The sequence below is a fragment of the Colletotrichum abscissum genome, assembly GCF_030869225.1.
Source record: "Colletotrichum abscissum strain IMI 504890 chromosome Unknown Scaffold_20.1, whole genome shotgun sequence".
Taxonomy (NCBI): Eukaryota; Fungi; Ascomycota; class Sordariomycetes; order Glomerellales; family Glomerellaceae; genus Colletotrichum; species Colletotrichum abscissum.
The window spans coordinates 373,955-400,692 of NW_026850099.1; the positions used below are offsets into that span (position 1 = coordinate 373,955).

The 26,738-nt window shown below is 32.0% G+C and overlaps 5 protein-coding genes across 5 annotated transcripts; 2 read left to right on the forward strand and 3 right to left on the reverse strand.

Annotated features, from left to right (window-relative positions):
• CABS01_08735 (uncharacterized protein) lies at positions 1-513 on the forward strand (the record flags this gene model as incomplete). Its single annotated transcript, XM_060542093.1, has 1 exon — positions 1-513. One exon carries the CDS (start codon positions 1-3, stop codon positions 511-513), a length of 513 nt encoding a protein of 170 aa, XP_060400983.1.
• Positions 514-19,652: 19,139 nt separating this feature from the next.
• CABS01_08736 (uncharacterized protein) lies at positions 19,653-20,485 on the reverse strand (the record flags this gene model as incomplete). The annotated part of the gene is made up of 2 exons (XM_060542094.1): positions 19,653-19,978; positions 20,083-20,485. The coding sequence occupies 2 exons, from the start codon at positions 20,483-20,485 to the stop codon at positions 19,653-19,655; spliced, it is 729 nt and encodes a 242-aa protein (XP_060400984.1).
• A 513-nt stretch (positions 20,486-20,998) lies between these two features.
• Positions 20,999-21,415, reverse strand: CABS01_08737 (uncharacterized protein; the record flags this gene model as incomplete). The annotated part of the gene is made up of 1 exon (XM_060542095.1): positions 20,999-21,415. The coding sequence occupies one exon, from the start codon at positions 21,413-21,415 to the stop codon at positions 20,999-21,001; it is 417 nt and encodes a 138-aa protein (XP_060400985.1).
• Positions 21,416-23,350: 1,935 nt separating this feature from the next.
• Positions 23,351-23,708, forward strand: CABS01_08738 (uncharacterized protein; the record flags this gene model as incomplete). The annotated part of the gene is made up of 2 exons (XM_060542096.1): positions 23,351-23,522; positions 23,578-23,708. The coding sequence occupies 2 exons, from the start codon at positions 23,351-23,353 to the stop codon at positions 23,706-23,708; spliced, it is 303 nt and encodes a 100-aa protein (XP_060400986.1).
• Positions 23,709-24,730: 1,022 nt separating this feature from the next.
• On the reverse strand, positions 24,731-26,551 carry CABS01_08739 (uncharacterized protein; the record flags this gene model as incomplete). Its single annotated transcript, XM_060542097.1, has 1 exon — positions 24,731-26,551. One exon carries the CDS (start codon positions 26,549-26,551, stop codon positions 24,731-24,733), a length of 1,821 nt encoding a protein of 606 aa, XP_060400987.1.
• Between the last annotated feature and the right edge of the window lie 187 nt (positions 26,552-26,738).

Below are 26,738 nucleotides of genomic sequence, written 5' to 3' on the forward strand. Positions count from 1 at the left end.
ATGCCGTGGCAGCTACGACGTCCGGGTTTCCCATTATCGACAAGCCGGGCCAAGGAGGAACGACAGGTGTTTGGGATGGACAGGTCCTTGGGAAGAGTACAACCTGCCGGCGAGCGCCCACGGCTCCAATTAGACGGCGCAACTCTCGGTCAACTTGTGAGGGCGCATGGAGAACCCCGCTCCTCTCGGCCAGCAATCCCACAGTCCGCCCCCATCCCACTCTTCCTATTCCCCTCCCGCAACCCGGCCGCTGCATCCAGACCAAACTCGCAAAACCCCCATCCCAGAGCTGCAACCTGGGATCCGATCCCTCCAGCAACCGCGTCCAAATGTCACCCTACCAGTACCAAGTCTGCGAAGTCCCTCGCCTGGCCGCTTCTAAGCGTCCTGCTGCTGCTAGAGCTGGTCATGGACCCCCAAATCGACGACCTAGAGAGGTCGGGAAACCTGACTCGCCAGAGAAGCATGGGTTGGGCGACGTCGCGGCGACGACAAATTCCCGACGACGGTTGACTTGTGACACCTCCTCAGCCTGCTAGCGATGCGTCTAGGAGTCGAAGGAGCAGATCGGTCCAGCTTGGTGCCCCGAATACTCGGTCGCGGCTTACACCACATGCAGATGGGAGGTATTGGCAGGTACAGTACGTCGGTCATCGTCACCGCGCACACCGATGACAGCATCGCACACCTTTTCGGGAAGACGTTGGATCATCATTCACGAGTTGAGTATCATATGTTCAAGTGATGAGACTTGGCGGGTTGAACATGATCCCACAGAGCAAAAGGCAATAAGTGGTTCACAGGGTTTGACCCAAGCGGAATACCTCTGCTCTCGCTCAACTGCCCCATTCGGCATTGTCTGCATCGCCGGCGTGGGATGCTCAGTTCTCACGAGAGCACTTGAGACTCTCAAGCTGACAAGAACACGGAAGACGAGGCAAAAACCCTCAATGAGCCCACTTGGCTGGAGACAGGTGATACTCACCGGTTTGCCACGATCCATCATCTGGCCGGAGCTTCGCCGAGGTCTCGACTCTTGACCTTTGGGCAATGAGTCTTTTTCATTCATCTGCTCGTCGTTTTCTTCCTGATCCAAGCCTCTGGAGAAATGCTACACCAATCATCTTCTTCCCTTTTTTTAGCCTTTGATCGTGCTTCCTCAAGTCTCCGATGGATCCCCCCGTTCGTCCGTGCTTTTTTCACTTATCTCTGGTGTTGCGGAGCAGATCGTACCCGTTCCCAGATCCACAGATAGGGGACTCACCAAGGGCCTAAACGTTTTGGCGTTATCTCAGACTATGACTGTCCACCCCCCGGTCCCTCGAATAGCGTCTGCCGACTTATACCTAGGCTCTGGCCAACTATGGAGTAGACTTGGTAGCTTCAACGTCGGCGGGACAAACAGCGGCTAACGAAGGGTGTGAAAGAAAATTTCGAAATATGGTTCGATATCGCGTGTACTGCAGTACCAGAGAGGTCTTTGGCGCGGTTCTACTAGGCTGTCCCATCGTCCTCCACTCATAGCAGTGTTGTCGTTCCAACCCACGGGTGAGACTACCCACGCTGTAAATCACCGAATGTTCACCGAGGCACACCTACCCTACTCCCGAGTCCCTTCTCATTATTATCACTGGCGTTTCCCCCTATTGCGAGAAATGTGCAAGTAAGGTTGAATTAAGAGCTGCTTCTGTTTCCTGTTTCAGCTATCATTAGACACTACTAGCCAATCTCATTGTCAATTTGTCAGTCCTACCAAGCCCACAACCCCACGGTCGACCCTAGCCAGTCATGACTCTCCTTGATGAACTTCTTGATAGATATGAGATCATCCCTCTCTTCAAGAGGCCCAACCATGTACCAATATAACCCTACTGTGGTGTTAGGGGTAAGTTTAACCCCTGGCCTTGTACTGCTCCACAGACAGGGGCCTAATCACTAATAGCGTAGTTTAGGCACAATAGCTAACATAATTAACGAACATTCGGATTAATTAGATTTATATAAAGATATTAGTATTTAATATATATTTCATTAGCTTTAATTACTAATTAATAACGCTTTAGTATTATAAAAAATAATTCAAATAAGTAGTTATTAAGTATTATTTTTTATATTTTATTAACTTATATTTATAACTTAGTATATAGTGGTTTTTTTTTCCGGCTTTATAAGCATAAAAGATCGACTTTAATAGGATTACCCTTTTAAAAGAAATTATATAATATAGTATACTTTTTAACTATATAATATATATAATATACCCTAAGTACGCGCTTAACGTAATATAATAATTTTAATATAAAAACCGCTATATAATTTAGGATAAGTAAGCTACTTTACTACTTATTAATAATAAGCTAAGTAATATATTTACGTAGTAGCGCTAATTAAAAAGGTTAATAATAGAAGTTAGCTATAATAATTAGCTATAATAGTTAGTTATAATAGTTAAAAGCGGCCCTTAACTATAGAGGTTCTAAACTTTAATAGCGACGTAGAGGTTTTTAAAAAAAGGGCTAAATAGGCTAATATTTACTACTTTTTTATTATACTAAAGCTTATAAAAAATTTTTTTATCCTTATTACTTTTAATATTACCTAAAGCTATTTTTTATTTATACTAAATAAATTTACTAAATAAATTTACTAAATAAACTTATTAATATATAAATTACTACTTTAATAAGAACCTACTTTACTCTTAGTATATAATTAGTAATTAGTAAGTTAGAACTAAAGATATTTATTAATAAGTCTACTTTTCTTAAGCTAGGCGCCCTTAGCTAGCTCGACGCTATAGCTATCGTAATTAATATAAGTATACTTAAGGATTAGTAAAGTACTTTTTAATAATACGGAATTTAGCTAAGTAATAGTATAAATATTATAAATAGCCGGGCTAATACGGACGTTAAGATTTAGTATATTAATACTAGCTTAGAAATTATAATTTATAAAGTTAAAAAATTTTTTAATATAGGCTATATTATAAATATAAAAGAATATATAAGGGGCTCTTTTATTATAAAAAGGATCTCGAAGTAGGTTAGAACGCTACTATATTAACTTAATTAACTAAAGACTTAATATAAAAAAAGAAAAAATAGAATAGTAAGTAAAAGCTAATAGGCTAGCCCTTTAGGCTTAGCGGTTTAGCTCGTTACGTAATTATTAAGAGCTTAGTTTCGTAGCTTAAGGCTAAGCTATAGGGCCTATAGGGCCCTAATATTTATTATTATAATATTACCCCCCCTTTTATATTAAAGGGCGCTATTTATAATATTAAAAAATAAACCTCTAAATTACCCCTTATTTTAATAAATTTATAGTTATAATTACTACTATCGTATTATTGTTATCTCTTAATAATAATAAATTACTAACTATAGCGGCTTTTATTTATATATTTAAGTTCTATAATAAGTTTTTAATAATTAAGTATTAATAATAAAACGCTTAGAGTACTATTAATATATACCTAAAGCTCTTTATATTATACTAAATTAGGTTTATATTATACCCTTTTTAATTATTATGGCTAGCTAGTCGTAGTAAGTATGTTAGTAAAAGTTAAGGCTACGAGTACTAAGTAAATAGTATTATAGTTATAAATAGCTTTTTTAAAGCTATATTTATAAGTTATAAAGTAAGTAAGGCTTTAGTAATTAATCGTAGTCTTATTAAAAAGGGTTCTTAGTAAAGATAGTTAAAAGCGATTATAAGATCTAATACTAAGTTAATTATTAAAGAAGTTATAAAAAGTCTATTTTTAAGCCCGGCTTAAGTCTATATTATATATAAGTTTATTTATAAATATATCTTTTATTAGTAATTACTCTTATTCGTTAAGTAATTACTTAATAAATATTAATAAGCGATTATTTAAAGTAATTATAGTAATTACCTTATTATATAATTACTACTTTTTATTTATACGTAACTTATTTATAATTCTTTTATTTTATAAAAGTTACCCTATATTTTTATATTTTTATATATATAATATACCGTAGCTATTATAAACTTACGGGGCGGGCCTTAGTTTTAGTTATATATATTAAGTCGTAATATTAAGTCTTTTTTCTAAAGGTCTTATCCTTATAAACTTATAAATAAGTCGTTATAGCTTAGGTTAGGGCTCGTTAAGTAATTTTTTTAAAAATATTAAAATATTTACTAAATCTTTAATATATCGTTAACTAAAACTTATTCTTAAAATTAAAGAGCGAGGATTTAAAATTATAATACTTTACTTATTTTATTATTCGTTAAAGCGAAAATATAAAATATTAAAAAGTAAATTAAAATATTATAAGTATACGCGTCGTAGTCGTTCTTATAATATAATTACTAATACTATATACGATCGTAGGTTTTTTTTATTTTTTTATTAGTATTTTTTATATTAATTATATTTATAATAAATCGTTTTTTATTTAAAACTAATAAGCTAAAACGTAAAAAAGAAGTAAAAGAGCTTTTTTTTTTAAAAACGGGTAGAGGCCTTACGTTATATATAAGCTAAAATAAATTAGTCTTTATTAAAGTTAAATCGTTTTTAAAAAAAAAAAATAGTATTTAAAAAGGGAAAAATAATTCCTAATCCTCTTAATATTATTAATAAAAATAAGTTAGCTATTACGCGAGAGGTATAATTTAATAATACTTTTAGAGTAATTAACTAGGATATTATAATAGCTAGGAGTTTTAGTTTTAATTTTAATTTTAGTATTTTAAAAGGGATTCCTAAAAGTTCTAAAAGTTCGTAATAAGTTCTTATATATTTTCTTTATATCTATAGTTTTTCTACTTAATAAGAAATTCTCGTATTTTATTTTTAATTTTATAGTTAATAATTCGTTTAACTTCGTACTCTAGTTAGTTTAGTTTAATAATAATATAATTTTCTATATATAAACCTCTTAATATAAGTTTAAGTAGTAAAATATAAAAAACGGGATAGTATTGTATTATATTTAGTAATTTTAATTCGTAATTAATTAATAAGACCTTTTTAATAATCTTAAAAAGTCTAAGTTTTTTATAGTCTAATTTATTACTTAGTTATTTCGTTTTAATATTATAGCGAAGGAAATAAGTACTATTCCCCTCTTTTAAAAATAGTCCTCTAATCCTTAATCTATTCGCATTCTTTTTTATATATTATTATATAAACTTGAAGTTTAATAAGGCTTACTTATAAATCTTTTTAAGTTTATTTATATTTATTATAGTTTTTATAGTTTATAATCCTTATTATACTTCTTTATACGCTATTAACTAAAATCCGTAATTAAAATAAAATAGAGATTCTTTTATACTTTTACTAACTATATTATTATATACGAATTAAGTTATTAATAAAAGTACTACTTAATTATCCTAGTCGTAGTTTATATAATAATAAAAGTATATTTCGAGGATCTAGTTAATCTTTTTTATTTATCTATCGGTTTGCAAATAAAATAATATCAATAGTTTATAATCTATACTAAGTTACGAAATTAGGGATTTTTAGAATTTTAAAATAAATAGCTTATCTCTATTAGAAATAATTTCTTTTAGTAAACCGTAGTTTAAAAGTATAACCTTAGTAAATATATATACTAGGTCTTTTATAGTACTTAATTTTTTATAAAAAATAAAATATATAAACTTAGTAAGTCGATCGACTATAACTAAGATACTATCGTACTATACTTTAATAAATAGTTCTCTAGATTTTAGTAGTTTAATAATAAAGTTTTATATAATTAATTACTATATTTTTATTAATAGTTATAATAATTATAGCTTATTATAAGGCTTATACGGGCTATTCTTATTTTTTTTATAAGTCGCGTAGTCCTTAATTATTTCTATAATTTTAGCGTATATAGCGGATTTATTATAGTACTAACAAATCCGTTTTTATATTTTAATAATTCTTTAGTAGCTATGTACCGGTATATTATAAATTTCTATAATAAGCTTAGGGGTTATTTTTTTAGTTAAGCTAGTATTAATCTTTTTAGCTATTATAAAGAGCTTCGTAATTAATATAAAACTACTATCCTTCTCTTATTTAAAAATAACTTATATTTTTTTAGGGACCGTAACTTCGTAGTTAGGTCTTTTATTAAGAGTATTTACTTTACTATTTTTTAAACCTTTTTAATAAATAATTTAGAAGTTATACTTAGATAGGAATTCGCTCTATCTAACTTATTATTTATTTAGATTTTTATTTATTATAAAGTTTACGAAGTTTTTATAATTTATATAAACTATAACTTCGTACTTAGTTCTAGATAACTATAATCTCTATTTTTAAAATACTTCGATAATTATTATTAGTTCTTTATTATAGATTTATTAATTTAATTCTACTCCGTAAAATGCTTTAAAATAGAAATAATATAAGTAAAGCTTTTTTTATTCGTCTTATTATCCTAAAACCGCTCTTATAATAAAGTTTAAAATATCGGTTTTAATTTTAAAAAGTTTTTAAGGGTCTAGGATTATAATAACTAGTTCGGAAACGACTATATTCTTAACTTTAATAAATACTTTTTTATACTTAAGATCCTAAATAAAAGGGGTATCCTTTTATATTAAGTTATTAAGGGGTCTAATTATACTAATATAGTCCTTAAAAAATTATTAATAAAAATTAACGAATTCTAAAAATCCTTATACGTCCTTAACGTTCTATAATATAAGCTAGTCCCTAACTACTTCTATTTTTAATATTTATATATAGATTTATCTTAGTATAATAGTATATCTAAAAAAGTCTACTTTTTATATATAGAACTCGTACTTAGAGGGTTCGGTATATAGCTTAATATTTTAAAATTTTTAAAATACTATATAAATATATTTTTTATATATTTTAAGGTCGGGGGAGAAGATAAGAATATTATTAATATAAATAATAATAAAAATATCGACGTACTCCTAGAGTACGTAATTAACTATTATTTAAAAAGTTACTAGAGTATTAGTAAGTCCGAAGGGTATAATAAGATATTTAAAAAATCCTTTACGAGTTTAGAATACCGTTTTTTACTCGTCTCCTTTTTTAATCCGAATCTAATTAAATACTTTTTTAAAATCTATAATAATAAACTAGTTAGCTCTATAAAATAAATCTCTAAGCTTAGTAATAAGTAATAAGGGGTAGTAATTTTTCTTTATAATTTTATTAAGTCTTTTATAATCGATAATAGGTCTTAATTTTCTGCCCTTTTTTAATATAAAGAATAAGGGGAATTTAATAAGAGAATTCGATAGTTAAATATATCCTTTTTTAAATTTCTTATTAATATATTCGTTAAAGTACTCTTATTCTTCTTAATTTATTAAGTATATTAAATAGAACTTAGGTTATATCCCTTCTTTAAGCTCGATTTTTATATCCTAGTTATTATATTCTAATAATCTTATTTTTTTAGGTTCTATAAATAGTTTTATATATATTTAATACTCTTTAAGTATAGTTTAAAGTCGTTATGATCCCTAATTATTAGTACTAATTATAAACTTCTTAAAGCTTTTTACCGTCTTAATAAAAGCTATATATCGTATTTATTCTCGTTTTTTAAAAGTTCTTAAAAATCTATTTAAACCCTTTTTTTTAAGTCGTTTAGTAACTAGATTTTCCTAAAGGACCTAACTAATAATCTAATCTATCTATAAGTTATACTTTTATAACTACGAAATTCTTAAAATAATATTAATATTTCCTATTTCCGTAATATCGTATTATAGTTATTTTTATTAATTATTAATATATATTAAGAAGTATACGGTTTCTTAATTAATATATATATAGTTATAATTAACTCGTTCTTTTTTTACTATTTATAGTTAATATAGGTTATCTTTTTATACCTATAGTAAGTTAAGTTTATTTACTATTCTTAGTAAGATATAACTTTTTTATACGCTATTATTAATAATAACGTTTAATCCTCGTTTATAAATATTAAGGTTAACTCGTAAGTATACGTTATTATATTATCTAGTTATATATAAGAACTTTTCTTTTATTCTCGCTTTTTATTATTTTTTTATAATTAGTTTTCTTAGTTTTTTAATATACGTTTCTTTTATTAAGTACCTTATTTACGTAGTTCTTATTATTCCCTCTAAGCCTCGGCTTTTTTAATATAGTAAACTTAGTATTAGTCGTACTTATAGTCTTCCTATTCTATATATTCGTTATTAAGGTATTTTATAAAAAAGCTAAGGTCTAGGCCGAATATTACTCTATTATTATTATTAAAGCTTAGTAATATCTAGCTAAGTAGTTAGTTTTCTATATAAATATCCTTAATAAGCTTATTATTACGTTTTCGTAAATAGAAGCAACTATTTTATTTATATACGAGGTACTAAAAGTATTTATTATTTAAGTATTTTACTTAAAATAATTCTTTATAAAAGGGGTCTTTAGGGTTAAGTAAAGAGTAATCTTTATTTATATAGGGGGTTATTATAACTTTCTTACGTTCTTTAGTTCTATAAAACTAAATAGTTTAGTTATTTTTAAACGGATAAATATACTTATACCGTAGTTCGTCGTCGTCCTTTTTAAAGTTAATATTATTAATATTAAGTAGTATTTTATAATTAATCTTTATTTAAGTACGTCGTTAGGTAACGTTACGAAGTTTATCTAAATTATAAAATAATTCTATTTTATTAAAATAAGAAGAACTAGTTCCTATTTTAATATTTTCTTTTTTAAAGTTAAAATTAATTTTTCTTTTTTTTATAATTCTAAAGTTAAGAGTTAGTTTTTTAATTACTTTAATCTTATTTTTATATAAGAGGTCTTCGAGTTATTTTTTAACTTTATAAATAAATTTTCTATTACCGTTTACTTTTTATATTATATAAATAGACTTAATTAGGATTTTATCTAAATCGAGTCCTTCTTTAAACTTAATAAATTATTTCTAGTTTATATAGTTTCGTCGTACTATATAAACAAGGCTACTTATAATTTCTTTAGTATTAGGTCCTTTTTTTTTAAATTTAAAGAGCTACTCTTTTATATTAGCTAAGTGTTTTTACTTAATTCGTCTTTTAAAAAAATAAAGTATATTTTTTATAATAGGGTCTATCTTAGCTTTCTTTTTTATATTTTTATAAATTTAAAAGAGCGTAGTAATATATTTAATATTATTTTCTTTAAGAGTATAAGGTTAGTAAGCGGATATCTTTTTTTTTTTTATTATTATTACTAGGGTTTTAATAAATAGTATAATATTAAATCATCCCTTATCCTTAAGTCACTTTAAGTACTATCCTATTTATTCCTTACTATTTTAGTAAGTAAGATAATTATTATTATAATAAGCTATTTATAAGAGTTATTTATAGGGGGTTTTTTTATTTATAATATTAGCTCGTTTTTTTAAAATAGGTTAGTATTAAATATGCTTAGGTTATTAGTAGTTTCTAGCTATATATCCTAATTTATTATAATTATAATATTTAAAGTCCTTTTTTTAGTAAGGTTATTCTTTTTTAGTAATACTAAGATTTATTAATCCGCTATAATACTCTATTATAATAGTCGTTAGTTTATACTTATATTTATTATTAAGTTTAGCTCGGTTATTCTAAGTATTCTATCCTTTTTATTTAAAGCGTCGTTCGTAAAGTTAATTATTAATTTTAATAATTATATCGATATAATTATAAAGTTTATTGGGTCGGTTTTAATAAAAGAGGTTATCCTTAACTTCTTTTTTTAGGCCGCGATAAAAGGCTATTATAAGTACTTCGTTACCCTAATTAAGCTTAGAAATAATTTATCTAAATTTAAAAATATACTTATTAGCTAACCCTTTTTATATAAGGGTTATAAGCTTTTATTTAGTAATTCGTTTTTTATTAGGGTTACTAAAGGTTTCCTTAAATCTTTTTTCGAACTTATTATAGTTATTGAAAATCTTCTTAGTATTTTTATTCTAAATATTACGTTCGTTCTTAAAGTAGTCTTTTATAAAGGGTTCGAACTAAGTAAGGGTATCCTTTTTAAAAAATAAAGCTACGTAGTAAACCTTATTTATTTTAATAATAAAAGAGGTCCTATAATAATATAAATAGGCCCTAGTTTAGGTAAGGAATTTTTAGAAAGTATTCGGGGACCTATTATAAAGTTCTGGTTTAGGGTACTTAGCTCTAAGTACTAAAAGAGGTCGGGGCGCTATAAACTAAGTATAAAGTTATTTATTCTTATTTTTAAGTTTAAATATTATATTATATAACTATTAAATAATAAGTATAACTACTTTAATAGGCTGCGTAATATTATTATTACTAACGGTTAATATATTCGTACTATTTAGTTAGTTTTTTTATAAAATAAACTTATTAAATAAGAGTAATTAAAGTATTACGGCTAGCTAGTTATAATAAGTATATTAATAAAAGTTAAGGCTACGAGTATTAAGTAAATAGTATCGTAGTTATAAATAGCTTTTTTAAAACTATATTTATAAATCGTAAAATAAGTAAGGCTTTAGTAATTAATTATAATCTTATTAAAAGGGGTTCTTAGTAAAAATAACTAAAAGCGATTATAAGATTTAATACTAAGTTAATTACTAAAGAAGCTATAAAAAGTCTATTTTTAAGCCCGGCTTAAGTTTATACTATATATAAGTTTATTTATAAATATATCCTTTATTAGTAATTACTCTTATTCGTTAAGTAATCGCTTAGTAAATACTAATAAGTAATTACTTAGAGTAATTATAATAATTACCTTATTACGTAATTACTACTTCTTATTTATATATAACTTATTTATAGTTCTTTTATTTTATAAAAGTCGCCTTATATTCCCGTATTCTTATATATATAGTATACCGTAGCTATTATAAGCTTACGGGGCGGGCCCTAGTCTTAGTTATATATATTAGGTCGTAATATTAATCCGCTTAGTATTATAATTTTCCTTTATATAAACATAATTTAATAACTTTTAAGACCTCGTACTCTAGTTTATTATTATTATTAATAATTAGTAATAATAGGTCTTAGTTCTACTTAAGTAGTAAATCGTTAATAACCTTTTTTAGTTTATTTAGGTAAAAAACTAGGTATACCTAGCTATTTATTAATAGTTTTATAATCTATATACCCCCCTATTTAGTATTAATAATAAGCTATAGCCCGGTTTATAACTATTATAACTTATTTATATTAACGGACTTTTAATATAAAGTATTAATAAAAACCCGGTTTCTTAGTTTTAAATCGTCTAGGTATTAATAATAGTTAGTATACTTCTTATATTATACTTAAATAACTTTTATATTACCCTTAGCGGTCTCTTAGGCCTCGTATATTCCCTAGGCTATATACTATATATTAGTATAATTTAGCTTTTTTTTTATAAAGCTAAATTAGTAAATTTATTTAGACTAGTTAAAAAAGAGCCGTAGTTAACGACCGAATTTTATTTTATATAATAATAGCTTTATAGTTTTACTAAGCTAAGTAGTATAAGTAAAGTTAACTACGGGTAGTATATTATTTTAGTTATTTTAGTATTAATTAATTAGTAATTTTAATTACTATAAAATATACTAATTTAGTACTTTTATTTAGCTATCTATTTAGGGGTAGTTAGCTGTTAATAGTTATAGCTTAACTCCGTAGATCTTATAAAGCTCTTTTTAAAAATTAAAGATAAATTAGGGGCCTTAGTTTAATATAATAATCTTTAATAAACTAAAAATAAGTAGTACCCGTTCGTAAAATATTCGGCTTATATTTTTTATTATAATAATTTTATAATAAGGAATAAATATTACCTTCTTACCTAAATAGTTTATTATTACCTAAATATTATTAAATCTTTTTTAATTAGTAAAGATAATTATAAAGTTAATAAAAATATATTATTATAAGTAGTCGGGTACTAAAAGTAGCCTTAGCTCCCCTAAGGACTTATTACGTAGCTTTTATAATTAATAATAAGTATAATAGTTCTATATATATTAATAAGTATTTATTATTAAGCCCGGCTAATAATATCGCTATTTAATTATTTTTATAACCTTATTATACCCTAGGTAAGTAAAGAGCTTTTATTTATAAATTTTATAAATAATTATAATATAAAAGTTCTCTTTTTTAAGTACTATAAGCTTCTTATTTATTATTAATAATCCGTCGTTTTAAATAAATTAGCGCTCGTACCCTTTAGTTATTAATACTTATATTAATATAAAAAATACTATAATAAGGTCTTTATTAAGCTTTAGAATTTTTTTATTAATAAGTACCCCTAGAGCTCGTTTTTTAATAAGAGCGAGCTAATTATAAGCTATAATCAACTAATTATAATACTTAATAATACCTATAGCTCCGCTATAATATTAAGGAATAGTAGTCTTAATAATAAGAGGACTTAGGTCTTATTAACCTTTTTTAATATTTATTAAGTACGGATATTTTCTATTTTTTATAATAAGGCGTTAGTTAGTACGTTCTCTTTCTTTAAGTAGTAATAAATTTAAAAATTAAAGTCCGTTAGTATATTAACTTAGTAGGCTTATTATAAATTAAATAGGCGCTTAGTTATAAAAAATAGTAATAGCTAATAGTTTATAATAATATTAAACTTATATTTATAATTTATAAGCTCTGCGCGCTATTTCTTTAAATATAATATTATTATTAATATTTTTTTATTATAAATAATATAATTAAGCTCTGCGCCGCTTATTATTTTTAAATAAAAAGTTATTAAGTATTATAACCCGTTATTCTTTTATTATTATAATAGCACTTTAGTATATATTAAATTAAAAGTATCGGTTTTTAGCCGCGTTAGTAACTCTAGTTTAAAGTAATAGAGGATTAGTACTAATATTAATACTAGTTTTATAGCTTTAAAAGCCGTTTTATAGTTAATATTAAAATTAAAAAGAACTCTTTTATTTATTAATTTCGTAAGGGATTTAGTTAAGTAATTATAATTTTTTATAAATCTCTTATAAAAGTTATAAAACCTAAGAAAAGATTAGATACCCTTAAGTAATATAAGTAGTTTTTAGTTTTTAATTATAAAAACTTTCTTTTTATTAAGCTATATATTTTTTATAAAAATTACGAAGCCTAAGTACTTTATAAAAGTAATACTAAATTCGTACTTCTTAATATTCGCTTATAAGTTTACTTTTTATAAGCGGTTTAGTACTTTAGTAACGTACTCTTAATACTAGAGGGGGTCGTTAAAAAAAATTAGGATATTATTTATATATACTATATAGAAATTATTTAGGTACTTTATTAATATTTCGTTTATATATTATTAATATGTAATAGGCCCGTTATAGAGCTTAAAGGGTATTATTTTATATTTATATACCTTATAACGGGTTCTAAACGTTATTAAATTTTTAAAAACTAAGTCGAGGTAAATATAATAAAAAGCCTACTTAATATTTAGTTTAATAAATACTTTTACTTTATTTAGCTATGCGAGGGTTTTATTAATAAATAATAATAAGTAGCGGTCCTTTTTTATAATTTTATTAAGCTTATAAAAGTTAATATAAAAACGCAAATTATTATTGTACTTTTTTATAAATAGCGTTAATAATATAAAAAGAGTATTACTTAGCTCGATAAATCCCTTTTATAAATACTTTAATAAATAAGCTTTTATAACCTCTAGCTCGGGTACTAACTATTTATATAAAGGGTAGTAAGTTAGCTTCTCTTTATTACTATTTAAGAGCTCGATTTTATAATTATATAGTTTATAAAATATTAGTATATTACTAGCCGCTTTATTAAAAACGTCGGTTTAGGGCTATAAATACTTTAATAAGTTTGTTATTATAAAATTATAAATAACTTAGTTATTATTAAATAAGGGGTCTACCTCTTCTTTCTTATTTTTTATAATATAGTTAAGCTTATAAAGTAATATAGAGCTTATCTTAATATCGTTCTATTTAAAGTTCTTTTTAAAAATAGGAGTGCTAATAAAAATAATATTTATTTATATTATTATTAAGTATAGTTTTTATTACTTAGCCCTCTTTACTAAGGTAATATTAATATTATTAAGGGTGCGCTCTATTTTCTTTATATTTTTAACCTCGTTTAACTATTATATTTAGTAAACTATTATTTTTAATAAGTATAATAATACTTTAATTAGTATACCCTTTATTTATTACTACTAAAGCTTTTAGTTATAATAAGTTATATCTATTTTAAATAAGTCTTATTAATAATCGGTATTAATTTAGTATTATATATTAATAACTTTTAGGGTATATAAGTCCTTAATATTCCTAATAATAATAAAGGGCGTTTCTTATAATAATAAGTCCTTAGGTTATATTAACTATTAATAATAAATATTAGGGTTTACTTTATAGTACTTAAATTACTTTTATTCTAAGATTAAGTTATAATAGCCTATATTAAGCTAAAAGAGGAGTACTTTTAAAAAGACTTATTAATTAATATATAAGTTAGTAATTTATACTACGTTAATATCGTTTAATCGCTCTTTATTAAATTTAATAATAAAAATTAAGTATTATAATTTATAAAATAGGGCCGTATAGAATTATTATAATAAAGGGGTTATATAGTTATTTATAAATCCGTACTTATTAGCTCCCGTATTAAGTAAGGCTCTTAAGTAAATTTTATATTTATTAAATACTAATATAAGCTTTATTTTAAAGGGCTAGCCCCTTATAAAATCTTATAAGTTTACTAAATTAATTATTAATTTTCTATCCTTTTTATATATATCCCCTAGCTAGGAGTTTACTTTTACTAAGGGTTTTAGTTTTTTAAACCCGATTCTATTTTAATAAGGTTTATAATAGCGTTAACTATAGCTACGGTAGTTTTTAACTTTTTAAAGTAATCTTTAAAAATATATTTAGTATTATTATAAACGAAGTAAGTATTACTATTCTTAAGTTTTTAATATAGGGCTTTGGGAATCGTTTTATAAATAAAAATACGACCTTAGTTTTATTTAGTACTTCTAGTACCTCTATTATTTCTGCTATTTTTATTATTTTTATTACTTCTACCCGAGGTCTAATAAGCCTAGTTAAAAGCTTTAACCGGGCAGTCCTCTATAAAAGGGGGCTATATTACGTTAACTAACTAAATAATATACTTAGTATATTTCTAAAAAGTAGCTATATTATTTAAGTATTTTAATATAGCCTAGTTACGAAAATATATAAGTAGCTTATTATAAAAATAGCACTTTTATTAAGACTTTAAAAGCTTATTAATATACGCGAGCTTAGTAAATATAAAGCGCTTTTAGTAAACGTTTTTAAATATAATTATAAATATATCTAGTTTATAACTAGCGTTATTTATAGTAATTAGGCTAATATAAGCTAACTTAAGCTCGTAAAGTAATTACTTAGCTATAGTAATCTCGTTAGAAATTAGTATTAAATATATAAACTCCGTAATACTATTTTTAATTTTATTAATAATATATTTTAAGTAGTACTTATTTATATTATAATTAATATTCTCTAAGCGTTTCGTAATATATTAAAACTAATAATTAAACTTAAAGCTAGTATTATTATTTATAAAAATAAGTACGTTAAGTATTTTTTAAGAGCTATAAGTAGCGGGATAGGACGAGGTTAAAGTAGTTTTATAACTATTTTATATTTCTAAGCGCGCTAGTTATTATTTTAATATACTAAGAATAGCGGTATTTTAAATAGAGCTAGTTTAGGAGCCGTTTTTTAATTACTTTAATTTCTTAATTATAGCCGTATTACTAATATAAGCTTAGGTAAGAGCTTTTTTTATAATATAGAGCTCTATAATAATAATATATATAAAGTCAAAGTTCTTATAAGTTATTATATATAAGTACTTAGTACCCCCCCGACGGAGTAATCCGCCGGGGCCGTATCGTATATTACGTATTAAGGAAAACTAAGTATATTGCGCTCTATACCTAACTATTAATTAAAATAGCTCCCGACCTTCCCCCACCCGTTTAGAGGGCGAGCTATACCTATTTTAACGTATATAAAACCTCTTAATACTAACTTACGTAAGTAGCTAGATCCCGTATTATATACTCCTTTTTGTTAAAGGTTAAAGGGCCCCTTATATATTCTCTTATATCTATAATATAGCCTATATTAGAGGGATTTTTAACTCTATAAAGCATAATTTCTAAGCTAGTGTTAATATATTAGATCTTAATATTTATATTAGCCCGGTTATTTATAGCGTTCGTATTATTACTTAGCCAGATTCCGTATTATTAAAAAGTACTTTACTACTTTTTAAATATACTTATGTTAGTTATAATAGTTATAGCGTCGAGCTAGTTAAAAAGGGCGCCTAGCTTAAGAGGGGTAGACTTATTAACGGGCATCTTTAGCCTACTAATTACTAACTATATACTAAGAGAGTAGGTTCTTATTAAAGTAGTATTTTAACTAGCTAACTTCTTAACTAGTTATCTAACTAGCTATTTAGGTAGTAGTTTATATATTAATAGGTTTGTTTAGTAGATTTATTTAGTAGATTTGTTTAGTTTAAATAAAGAGTAGCTTTAGGTAATATTAAAAACGATAAAAATAGAAAGAATCTTTACGAGCTTTAATACGTAAATATTAGCCTATTTAGCCCTTTTTTTAAAAACCTCTACGTTACTATTAAAGTTTAGAACCTTTGCGGTTAAGGAAGGCCGCCTCTAACTATTACGGCCGACTATTATAATTAATTATTACGGCCGACCTTTATTATTAACCTTTTTAACCAGCACTACCGCAGGGCAGCTTACTTATCCCGAATTATATAGTAGTTTTTATATTAAAATTACTATATTACGTTAAGCGCGTACTTAGGGTATATTGCGCGTATTATATAATTAAAAAGTATACTATATTATATAATTTCTTTTAAAAGCGTAATCCCGTTAAGGTCGATCTTTTACGCTTATAAAACTAGAAAAAAACCACTATATAAGTACTTAGTACTATTACTTAGCTAGTTAATAATAGAGGCTAGGACTTATTTTAATTAGTACTAAATAATACGTATTTTTAGCTACTATTCGATCTATTTAAATAAAGTTTTTTTATTATTTTTAAAATATAGTTTTTAAATAAAGTCGAGGTTAATATACTACTTAGTATTCTTTTTAAAAAGGATATTATTATAAATATAAATAAGTAAAATAAGCTAGTTAGCTACGTTATTAAGATATACTAAGTAATTAGCCTAAGTAATAAAAAGTAAAAAGCGCTCTATTAATTAGTTAAATAGCGCAACCTTAGGGTTAATAACTAAGAACTTAGCGCCTTTATTAAAGCTTATAATACTTTATTAAAACTTATAGAAGTAGCGACTTTATTAAAAGCCGTTAGTATAAAAAGAGACTTAGCCTCTTTAGCTATATCCTCTAATTATTATATTTAATAAAGAGGGTATATACTTAGGAAGTATTAATTATACTACTTATATATAATTAATTTAGTTAGCTATTACTTAGCTTTTTTATATACTTTTTTAATAAGAGTAACTAATTAAAATAATAAATAATTAATTAATTAAAATACTATTGTTCTATTTTTAAAAAATAGTTAATTAAATAACGTTAAGTAATATTATAAAAAGGATTTTAAAGTAAGTTAGAACGCTATTATATTAACTTAATTAACTAAAAACTTAATATAAAGAGGGAAAAAATAAAATAGTAAGTAGAAGTTAATAGGCTAGCCCTTTAGGCCTAGCGGTCTAGCTCGTTATATAATTACTAGGAGCTTAGCCTCGTAGCCTAAGGCTGAGCTATAGGGCCCATAGGGCCCTAGTGCCCACTGCCGTAATACTTTAACTTTTAATAAGAAGAAGTATATGATATAAGATTTAGTTACTTATATAAGCTAGTACTAAGAGGTCTTATATACGTTAGAATAAGTATATTTCGCTTTTTAAATAAATAAGGGAAGGTTAAGAACTATTTTAATTAGTAGTTAAGTATTTGTTTTTTTTTATTCTACCTTTATTAGTTACTCGGGCGGTTCTTAATATCGATTACATAATATTAATACATAGTATTAATAGATACTCCTACTATCTCGATAGACTATTTTTTTTTAAATTTTCTAACTTTTCAACTTTCCCTCCTACAAAGTTCACAACCACGGATCATTAACTTAGTAGTTAAGTATAAAGCGCAATATACCTAGTTTTTTTTAATACGTAATATACGGTACGGCCCCGGTAGATTGCTCTATCGGGGGGTTATAACTTAGTATATTTAGAGTACTTAATATACTTATACTTTTCCTTAGTATAATCTTTTATCTAATATTAATAAGTCTTAATTAAGTTTAAATTTAATAAAAAAGGCTATAAAATAATATAAATATTATATTTTATAAACTTATAATAAGTTAATTTAATTAAATAACTTAGAGCATTATTTTATATAAAAATAAGATTTTTATTACATAATTAGTTATATAATTAAACTTAATTATTAATAAGTAAAAAAGTATATTATTAATAAGTATTAATATTAATAAACCCCTACTTGGATCTTAAAATACTCTTAGGTTTTTTTAATCCTTAAGAAAGTATTTTTTAAAATATTTAGCTTTATTTATATTATCACATTTTAATTATATAATTTAGATTCTATTCTTTATTCTAATATTTAATTACGTATTATTTTTAATAATTATTACTAATAGCTTATATTTTATCTATTTATAATACTTATTTTCATTATTTAATAATTTAATTAAAGTATTTATGTACTTAAATAAGATATTTTTAATAAATATAGAGCTTCTAATGGGCTATATAATACTTAAACTCGAGGTAATAAAGTTTAATTTAAATAACGTAAGTACTAAATTAGTTATTAAAAAGATTTAAAATAAGAAAAAAAAGTAACGAACTAGCCCTATTTTTTTTTAAAAAAAAAGTAATATAATTAACGAGCTTTTATTTCTATTAAGCTAAAATAAACTTAAGACCGGCCCGGGTATAGACTAATTATAATAAACTCTATATAAATTATTATATAAATTTAAATACTAATTAAGTTAATAATTTAAATAATTATTAATTATAAAGACTTTATAGGAAAGTTAAAAAGAAGGAAAGATGAAAAATTATAAAAATAGTTTATTAAGATAGTAAGAATATCTATTAATATTATATCTTAATATTATATGTACGATATCGAGAACTGCCCGAGTAGTTAGTAAAGGCAGGATATTAAAATAAATAAAAGCTTTATATTAAAGTAAAGAGTTCGAATTTACTATTTTATAGCCTTTTTGAGCTATTTTATATTAATATTTTTAGGTCGTATTATATTATAAGAATTATAATAGTTTATTATACTATAATCGAAGTAGAAGTTAGAAATAGAAGTTAAAAATAGAAGTAATAAGTAAATATAGTAAAGAAAAAAGTAGAATATAGAAGTGGGTATGGGTAGGGGAAAAAAGTAATACGGTTGGGTGGAAGTGGGTAGAAGTGGGTGTGGGTAAAAGGGAAAGAGTTGAATAAGTGGGCCCGAGTCCGGTTTGGTGGCCTCTTATTGGGCGAATTACCCTGGGAAGGTCTGCCCTATAGGTACTTGACGGGGGGTTTTACTTTTGCCTGCTACCGCAGTAGTGATTCTCGTCGGCCATGTTATCGTCAAAGCTGTACTTCACAGGAAGGAAGTCAAGTTCGTTGTTGTAGATCACCGTAGCGACGTTTTGCTTCCTACCAGTGAAGTCGATAGTCGCGGTCTTTCCAAGTTGGGCAAAGTCTACGACCCTTCCAGGAACGAATTTCCCGGTCGAGATGTAATAGATCCTCTTGGGAGTGATCTGATACTTTTGGTTCGGCTCGGCTCGCCAGACGGAGACTGGCAAGACTTCGCCCTGGTCTGGAGTCGGACTCTTCATACCGAGGCCACAGAAGGCGTGCTCTAAATTTTGTTTCAGCAGCATACACACCATACGATTGTGGATCAACCAGAGGTCAGAAGCGACCTAGAGGGGGAGGGGGAGAGAGAGAGAGAGGAGAGCTCACCATACTTGGTCAAATCGTAAGCGGCTGTGTCGATTCCGAAAGAACCATCCTTTTCCAGTTCTCCTATCTTGTTCTTATCGAAGACGGCACCTCCCTCTTGAATATCCAGCCACTCGAGTGTGCCCTTTCCCGTCTTGGTTCCTAGCTTCACCTCGTCCCAATCCGACGTTCTCATAATCAGATCGGTACGCAAAGACTCGGGGGTCATGCCGCACACGGCATAGTAGTGCTCCTCGATAGAGAAGTGAGTTGTGCCGTGCTTGGCTCCCGTGCCGGGCGAGCGGCCCCAGACGTTGGTCCAGGCCTTGCCGACTGACTCGGAGTACGTTGGCTTCTCGTTGAAGATGAGAAACTGTTGGACCTTGTCGCTCTCGTTCTTCACGATGATCTTGACGTTGGCCATGATAAGAATTAGTTGATAGTGTAGGTGTCTTTTATAGAAGATTGTTGATTGGAAACTCAGGAGATGGACTTGATGGAAGATGGAGGATGCGAATTGTGAATTGAGCGAGGTCCAAAGAGCCTTCAAATATCCATTCTTTTTTGTCTAGTACAGTTTTGTATGCCTGTATGTCGATATCGTAGACCTTCTGTGGGTGTATAGTATCGATTGAAAGCCTTGATCGCAAACATCTCACGTATGGGCATTTAGAATGCATGCATCGGATACTAGCCTTGCTCAGCCTATATCTAGGCACACGAGCAAACTCAGCCTCGGACACAATGCGCAGACATGCCTAACAATCACATCTCGCAATGAGACAGAGTTGAATTGAGGATGCATACAGCAACACTCTCAGCTAGCCACAATGTGATGGGAACAAATATGGCCAGACAGAAGTCGAGTGTCAGGTGTAGGGTCAACCGGTGGATGGATGCAGGCTAGACAGTCTGAAAACAGTGACAGTAGGATCTTTCAGCTCGGCATACCACTTATAGTTTTCATGAGGCCACTGGCAGCGAGCCGGTCTAGTTCCGTACGACACTTCGAAGCTCTTGGGAAACAACGCATAGTAAATGTCTCGGAGCAGACCCCCCATACTGCGGATGTAGTGCCTAAAAACCCGTGTATGTATGTCTGACTCGCTATTGTATCTTCTGCTTCAGGATTGTACAATAAGGTACTAAGATCACATCGTGATAGTACCTCATTCTGAGGCGAACCTGAACCATCAGAACGCGTGAAGCCTCCAAGGATATCCCACCGGACACTAGATTTGTGTGTCGTATTGACAGCTCCTAATAGCTGAGTGAGACAGAGCAGGATAAAAGTTAACGCATGGCCATTTAATGCAGGAATTCCGCACTGAGTGAAAACAACAATCCTGAACATCACATCACATTTGATGTCACATTCTATGGTAGGAAAGAAGGAATATTATGGATATAGATTGAGGATGAATAGCATGCCGAGATTCGAGTCCTTTAATGAACTCCAATCTTCCGCCTATCTCTATTCAAAACTAGTTTTTAATAGTAATTGAGATAGTGTATACGAAGCTGCAAAGCCTTAGCCCTTGTTGTGGTCTCCCCAGTGACTGGGGTCACTACCCAACTCCAAAACGGATGAATATCCAGCTAGACACGTATGTACGGCCCTAGCTATACCCATGATAGTAGGCGAGTTCTTGTCCTCGATATGTTAATGATCCAATGTCGTCTCGTCAAAGACATTCTAAAGCCTTCAAATCGAACCAAGACAGTCTTTCCTAAGACAGTAATCTTTACTAATAATCCGAGCTAGAACGTGGGTCGTGGCTAGCTGGTCGACAGTCATGTGTAACTTTGTCTCTCACTGCCCCGCACTGCGAGCCGTGCCGAAGTTTTTGTAGTGCTGCACTAACCTTTCTGGTAGTCGGACGTGATCGAACGGTGGAAAAGTCAAGTTTCAGCTGAATGGGATCACCGCAATTTGCCCAATCATGATCGTATGCAGTGCTCAACATGCATGTCAATTGACATGTAATCCTAAAGCGTAATGTAGATTCTTGCTAATCGCCACCGTCATCCGTTCCAATGACGGATTTGGGCTGAGCGAGGTGCGCCTCGTCCTCTGGCCTCCATCAATTTTAGCACGCTTGAATGATTAAAAGGAGTGATTGACGAGATCTATTACTGTAATTTTGGTTGCCAGTAATCATCGAATCGATGTTACTATTACCAAATACTCCAATGTTACGATATGCTATCATTATTCTATCTTCAGCTATGATTCCTACACCTCGAGTCGCTATATCATAGAGCATCCATCCCTCAATGTCCATACATAAGTTACCTTAGTGTCATATTCCAGCGTCGTGAGCTGCCAGAGTAGTTAGGGCATGGCTGTGACCTGCTGTAACTTGGCAACCTTCAAATAACGTACCACAGTGAGATCAAGCGCATCTCTCAAGAGATGCATCCGGCGGGCTGATGGTAGCCACACTGAATGGTGTCTTAACAAGGAGTGGCTAAATATACCGCCTGAGGAAGTCGCACACGGAGTAAACTCAACCTCGTTGGACAGGATCCGAAGAAGCATTGTTAGCCTGCCAACGTTTCGTGGGCGTCTTGTGAGCAGGAGTACCTCTCTGTTGTATGTGCCTGTCGCTGCATATAGTGATCGCTGACCATGTCCCATCAACCCCCTCACAAAGCTTGTAGAAAGGAGTCTACAATTAAACTCTGCTTATAGACCAGTTATAGTCTAGTAAAAGTCTTTCTGAGTTTCTGAGGCTAGCTGAACGCTTCAAGATCAGACCACATGGCAGCCACAGAACATGATCCAGACGGCCTCGCATCTGCTGACTGGTTTGGCCTGTTGCGTTCGATGACAACGTCTGAACGAATGCGGCCGCAATCCAGTTGTCGCTTATTACCTGTCAGTCGTGACAGTAGCTTAACGATCATCACAGATTGTTGACAGGCGCAAGAAGAAGCCACGCTAAAGAGCCGTGACTTGTTCAATGTTAGATGTAGAAGCTGAAAATAGTGGCTGGCTGATGTCAACTTTTCCGAGAACGGAGACTGGCTGCGTCAAAAGTTTCCACCCACGGACTGTGATGAGGGCTCACAAGTTTCGGTGTTATGCTCAATTGACATTTTGCCCACACGGTAGCAGGGTTTGGTAGCTCTGAAAGCCATACTCTGCTTTTTCATATCCTCTTGCGATACACATATATAACATCCTCTCGGTTGTTTGCATTTTTCCAGATTCCTTGGCTCATTCAAAGTACAGTTTCGCAGCCCTCGCAATACGCCTCATCCTCGTACGACAAGCCTTACAAACATGACAAACACATACAACATTTCTGTTCTCAATAGGTCCGGGTCTGGATCGTCCGGATCTACTCAAGAATACACCATTAGCTACCCGGACGGAGCTTCAACTGGCACCAAGACGTTCAAAGTCGACGTCAATGATTCCAAGCTCAAAACTTTTGACCTTGCAGCTACCCAGGGTAAGCTCAGAAATGTGCTACTAGAGCGATATCGATCATCTGACACAATTCCCAGTTCCCTTCGAAATCAAGTTAAATCCAGGAGGTAACCCACATGCCGCTTTCACTCTTGGCGTGAATGGGGCTGGTAGAACGGCAAATGTAACATCTCAGGAGAATGGTACCTTCGCAGTTGCGATTGCGTGAATCCTACGAAGTTGGGTCAGAGCCAGGGCTGGGGGATGAGCTCGTTAGTCAAATTATGAGGAGGAACGTTAGCTTAGACATATGCATCCGTTACGGTCCTTGCGCAAATGGTAGCTGCGTGAACGAAGCCTGCGATAAGACCCCGGTGTCTGTATGGAAATATGTTGCGTGAGCGACGACGTAGAATAACGTATAAAAGCCAATGCATCTCGCATCACTATCGAGCATAGGTCGAAGAATTATCAATGTCCAAGGGAAAGACTTGCGGCACGCTATGATAGTCCACATTCCTCAACCATCACATATGGTAACAACTATGTATCTCTGGCCCATCCAAGGTTTCTTAGGTCTGTCTAGATGACTTGTCGTGAGGAATTTCTGCATGAATAATGCCTTACGAACAGAATGGCTGGGATTGTTGGCTCCGCTTGTTTTTCTTTTGCCTACGAGTGTGAGAGGACTTGTGCCCGTCAGTTGGCTTGTCATTACCACACAACTGACGGAAGAGAGGCATGACGTCGACTCTCTCGGGGGACAAAGCGACGCCCGCGAATTGTCCGCTTGCCGCAGTGACTGACTATACGGACGCGGCATGAGCCTTCTACTGTATATATCCTTGTCGGCGTCGGCCGTGTACCGAAGTCCAACGGATATATCTCCGAAAGCCGCTGAACATCGTGCTCGATGTCGTTGTGGTGCTGACTGTGTGGTACAGACCTGGGGATGGAGAAGAGGACTATGTCTTCTTGCTCTTTCCCCGTGGGCATACCAAGCTCCTGCCGAGACGGTAGTACGCGGCCATTGGTGGGTGACGTTGCCACATGCAGTTGACCCCGGGCGCCTCCTTCGGTCCTGGTCGGCTACTTTCCAGCAGTCTTTGATGCTCTTGCTCAAAGCAATCCCCGCCGAGAATGTATGTCTCCATGAGAACCGGTCACGGAGGGCTTTATAGCCAAACCCGGCACACGGCAGACCAAATTCCAGATAGATAAAACGAGCATCATCCCCTCGGTTTCTCCTGCTTATTTCTTGATACCCACTACCACCATATTCCTCGGGCTCTCCGCATATTCAAACACCGTCTCGACCCAGCAGTCCCGGACGAGGTCGTCGTGCTCCTTCAAAAACAGCCAGCGGTCCGTGACGATGAGGGACTCGACGACAGTGGCGCTGAAGGCCATGAGACTCCACACGGCCGCGACTTCCTTCTTGCGGGAGGCGTACTCCCTTTCGTACACCTCAATCTCCTCGTCCGTCATATTCGCCATCTTGTCGCGGATCACGTCGCTGTACTGGCTGTACTCGCGGTTCGTCGTCAGCTTGGCTACGGCGCCGCGGACGTAGTCCTTGAGGGACTTGTAGCACGCTTTTCGGAGGGAGCCGATGATGACGGGGTTCGTGGAGGTGTTAAAGGGGGATTCCCTCTCCTCTTCCGTCTGGTTTGAGGTTTCTTTGCCTTCCGTGCCGGTTTCGGCGGCAGCATCGCGGTGGTAGACCTTTGAAATGACACCGCGGTCGAGGAAAATCTTTTGCAGCACCGCGCGGAACAAATGACGCGTGAAGAAGTCGTCGCTCTCGGGCTGCGTCCAGTTCTGCGGCGCCTGACACGCCATCATCCTCGCCGTGATGTTCATCCGTACCCCGTGTCCCTTGTACCCGGAAAGCGTCTCACTCAGGGGGAAACCCTCCGGGTCCCGCCTCGCCGATTCGCGCACGACGCGGCCGTTGAGGGCCTGCAGGCTGGGGCGGGCGTACCCGGCCAGCTTGTAGGTCGGCGGGCCGAGCTTTTCCGTGAGCAGGTTGTAGCAGCAGCCCACGATGGCGACAGAGTGAATGGCCGGGTTCATGACAAGCGAGCGGATGCCGTAGTGAGAGAGGTTTCCGCACGAGTGGATCGAGACGGCCATCATTTTGAGGTCCTGGGATGATTCCTCCGGGAGGACCTCCTTTTCGATGCGCCCAATGACTTCGGTTAGGTCGCCGCTCTCGAGCCTGCCGACCACGTACGAGACAGAGCCCTTCCCCAGCGCGCGGTTGTATCGCGGCTCAAGCTCCTTGATGGGCCTGAAATCAAAGTCCTCTGCTGCCGCTGCGGCGTCGGGCGAGGCTTTCGCGGGTGCCTTCTTGACAACGTCAGTACCGAGCCTATCAGCCTGCATCTGCAGCCACAGCTTCTTGTTGCGCATGACGACCTCCTTGCTCGCCAGGCCTGAGAGCACGTCGAGCCCCTTTGCGCCGTCAATGTTGTGCTCGCGGCCCTCGACGGCGACGACGTGGCGGTTGTAAGGGGGCAGCGCGAGGGTACGGCCGAGGTAGTTTTGGCCGCTACCGAAATCCACGAAATGCGTCGTCTCCTTTCCCCAGCGTGAGGCGATTGAGCCGGCAAGAGAGTCGACGTAGCGCGCAAAATGAGCCACCTCGTGGACTTTCTTGGGCTTCATGCCGACGGCGACGGAGCGGGAGAGCTTTGGCGGGGGTTTACTCTCAGACGTGGTGGGGGAGAATGTCCTGCGAAGAGAGAGCTTGCGGATGCTGCGAATGTAGTTCAGGAAACTCTCTGGCGGGGCGACTTTCATGGCGTCTAATGGCAAGTTATCGAGGTCATCTCGCATGAGGAGGTCCAGGAGGGCGTCGGTGCCGTAGGAGAGAAGGAAGGGTTGCCATTCCTGAGGAAGGATCTGGGAGAAGAGGCCCCTTTCGTTTGTGAAGAAGTCGAGGACGTGGACACCACCGCAGAGAATTTGGAAGATGTCTGTGGTTGTGGCAAATTTGAGGAGCTCCTCGACGTAGGCTTCTGGCGAGGGGAACTCGTCTGAGCAGGGGAGGGGCTTTTCTGGTATCATCTTTTTCTCAGTTTGAGGCGCTTTTAATGATGTGTTTCTTGTGTGCGCAGGTGACTCTTCCCTGGGTTGAGTGATTTATAAATGTTCGATATATCAAAGAGCATGAGTAAGATTCAGCGAGTGGCTCAGTGAAAGATGGTGAGAGCTCCGTATGGGAGTGAGTGAGCATGTGGAGTTGTAAATGGCG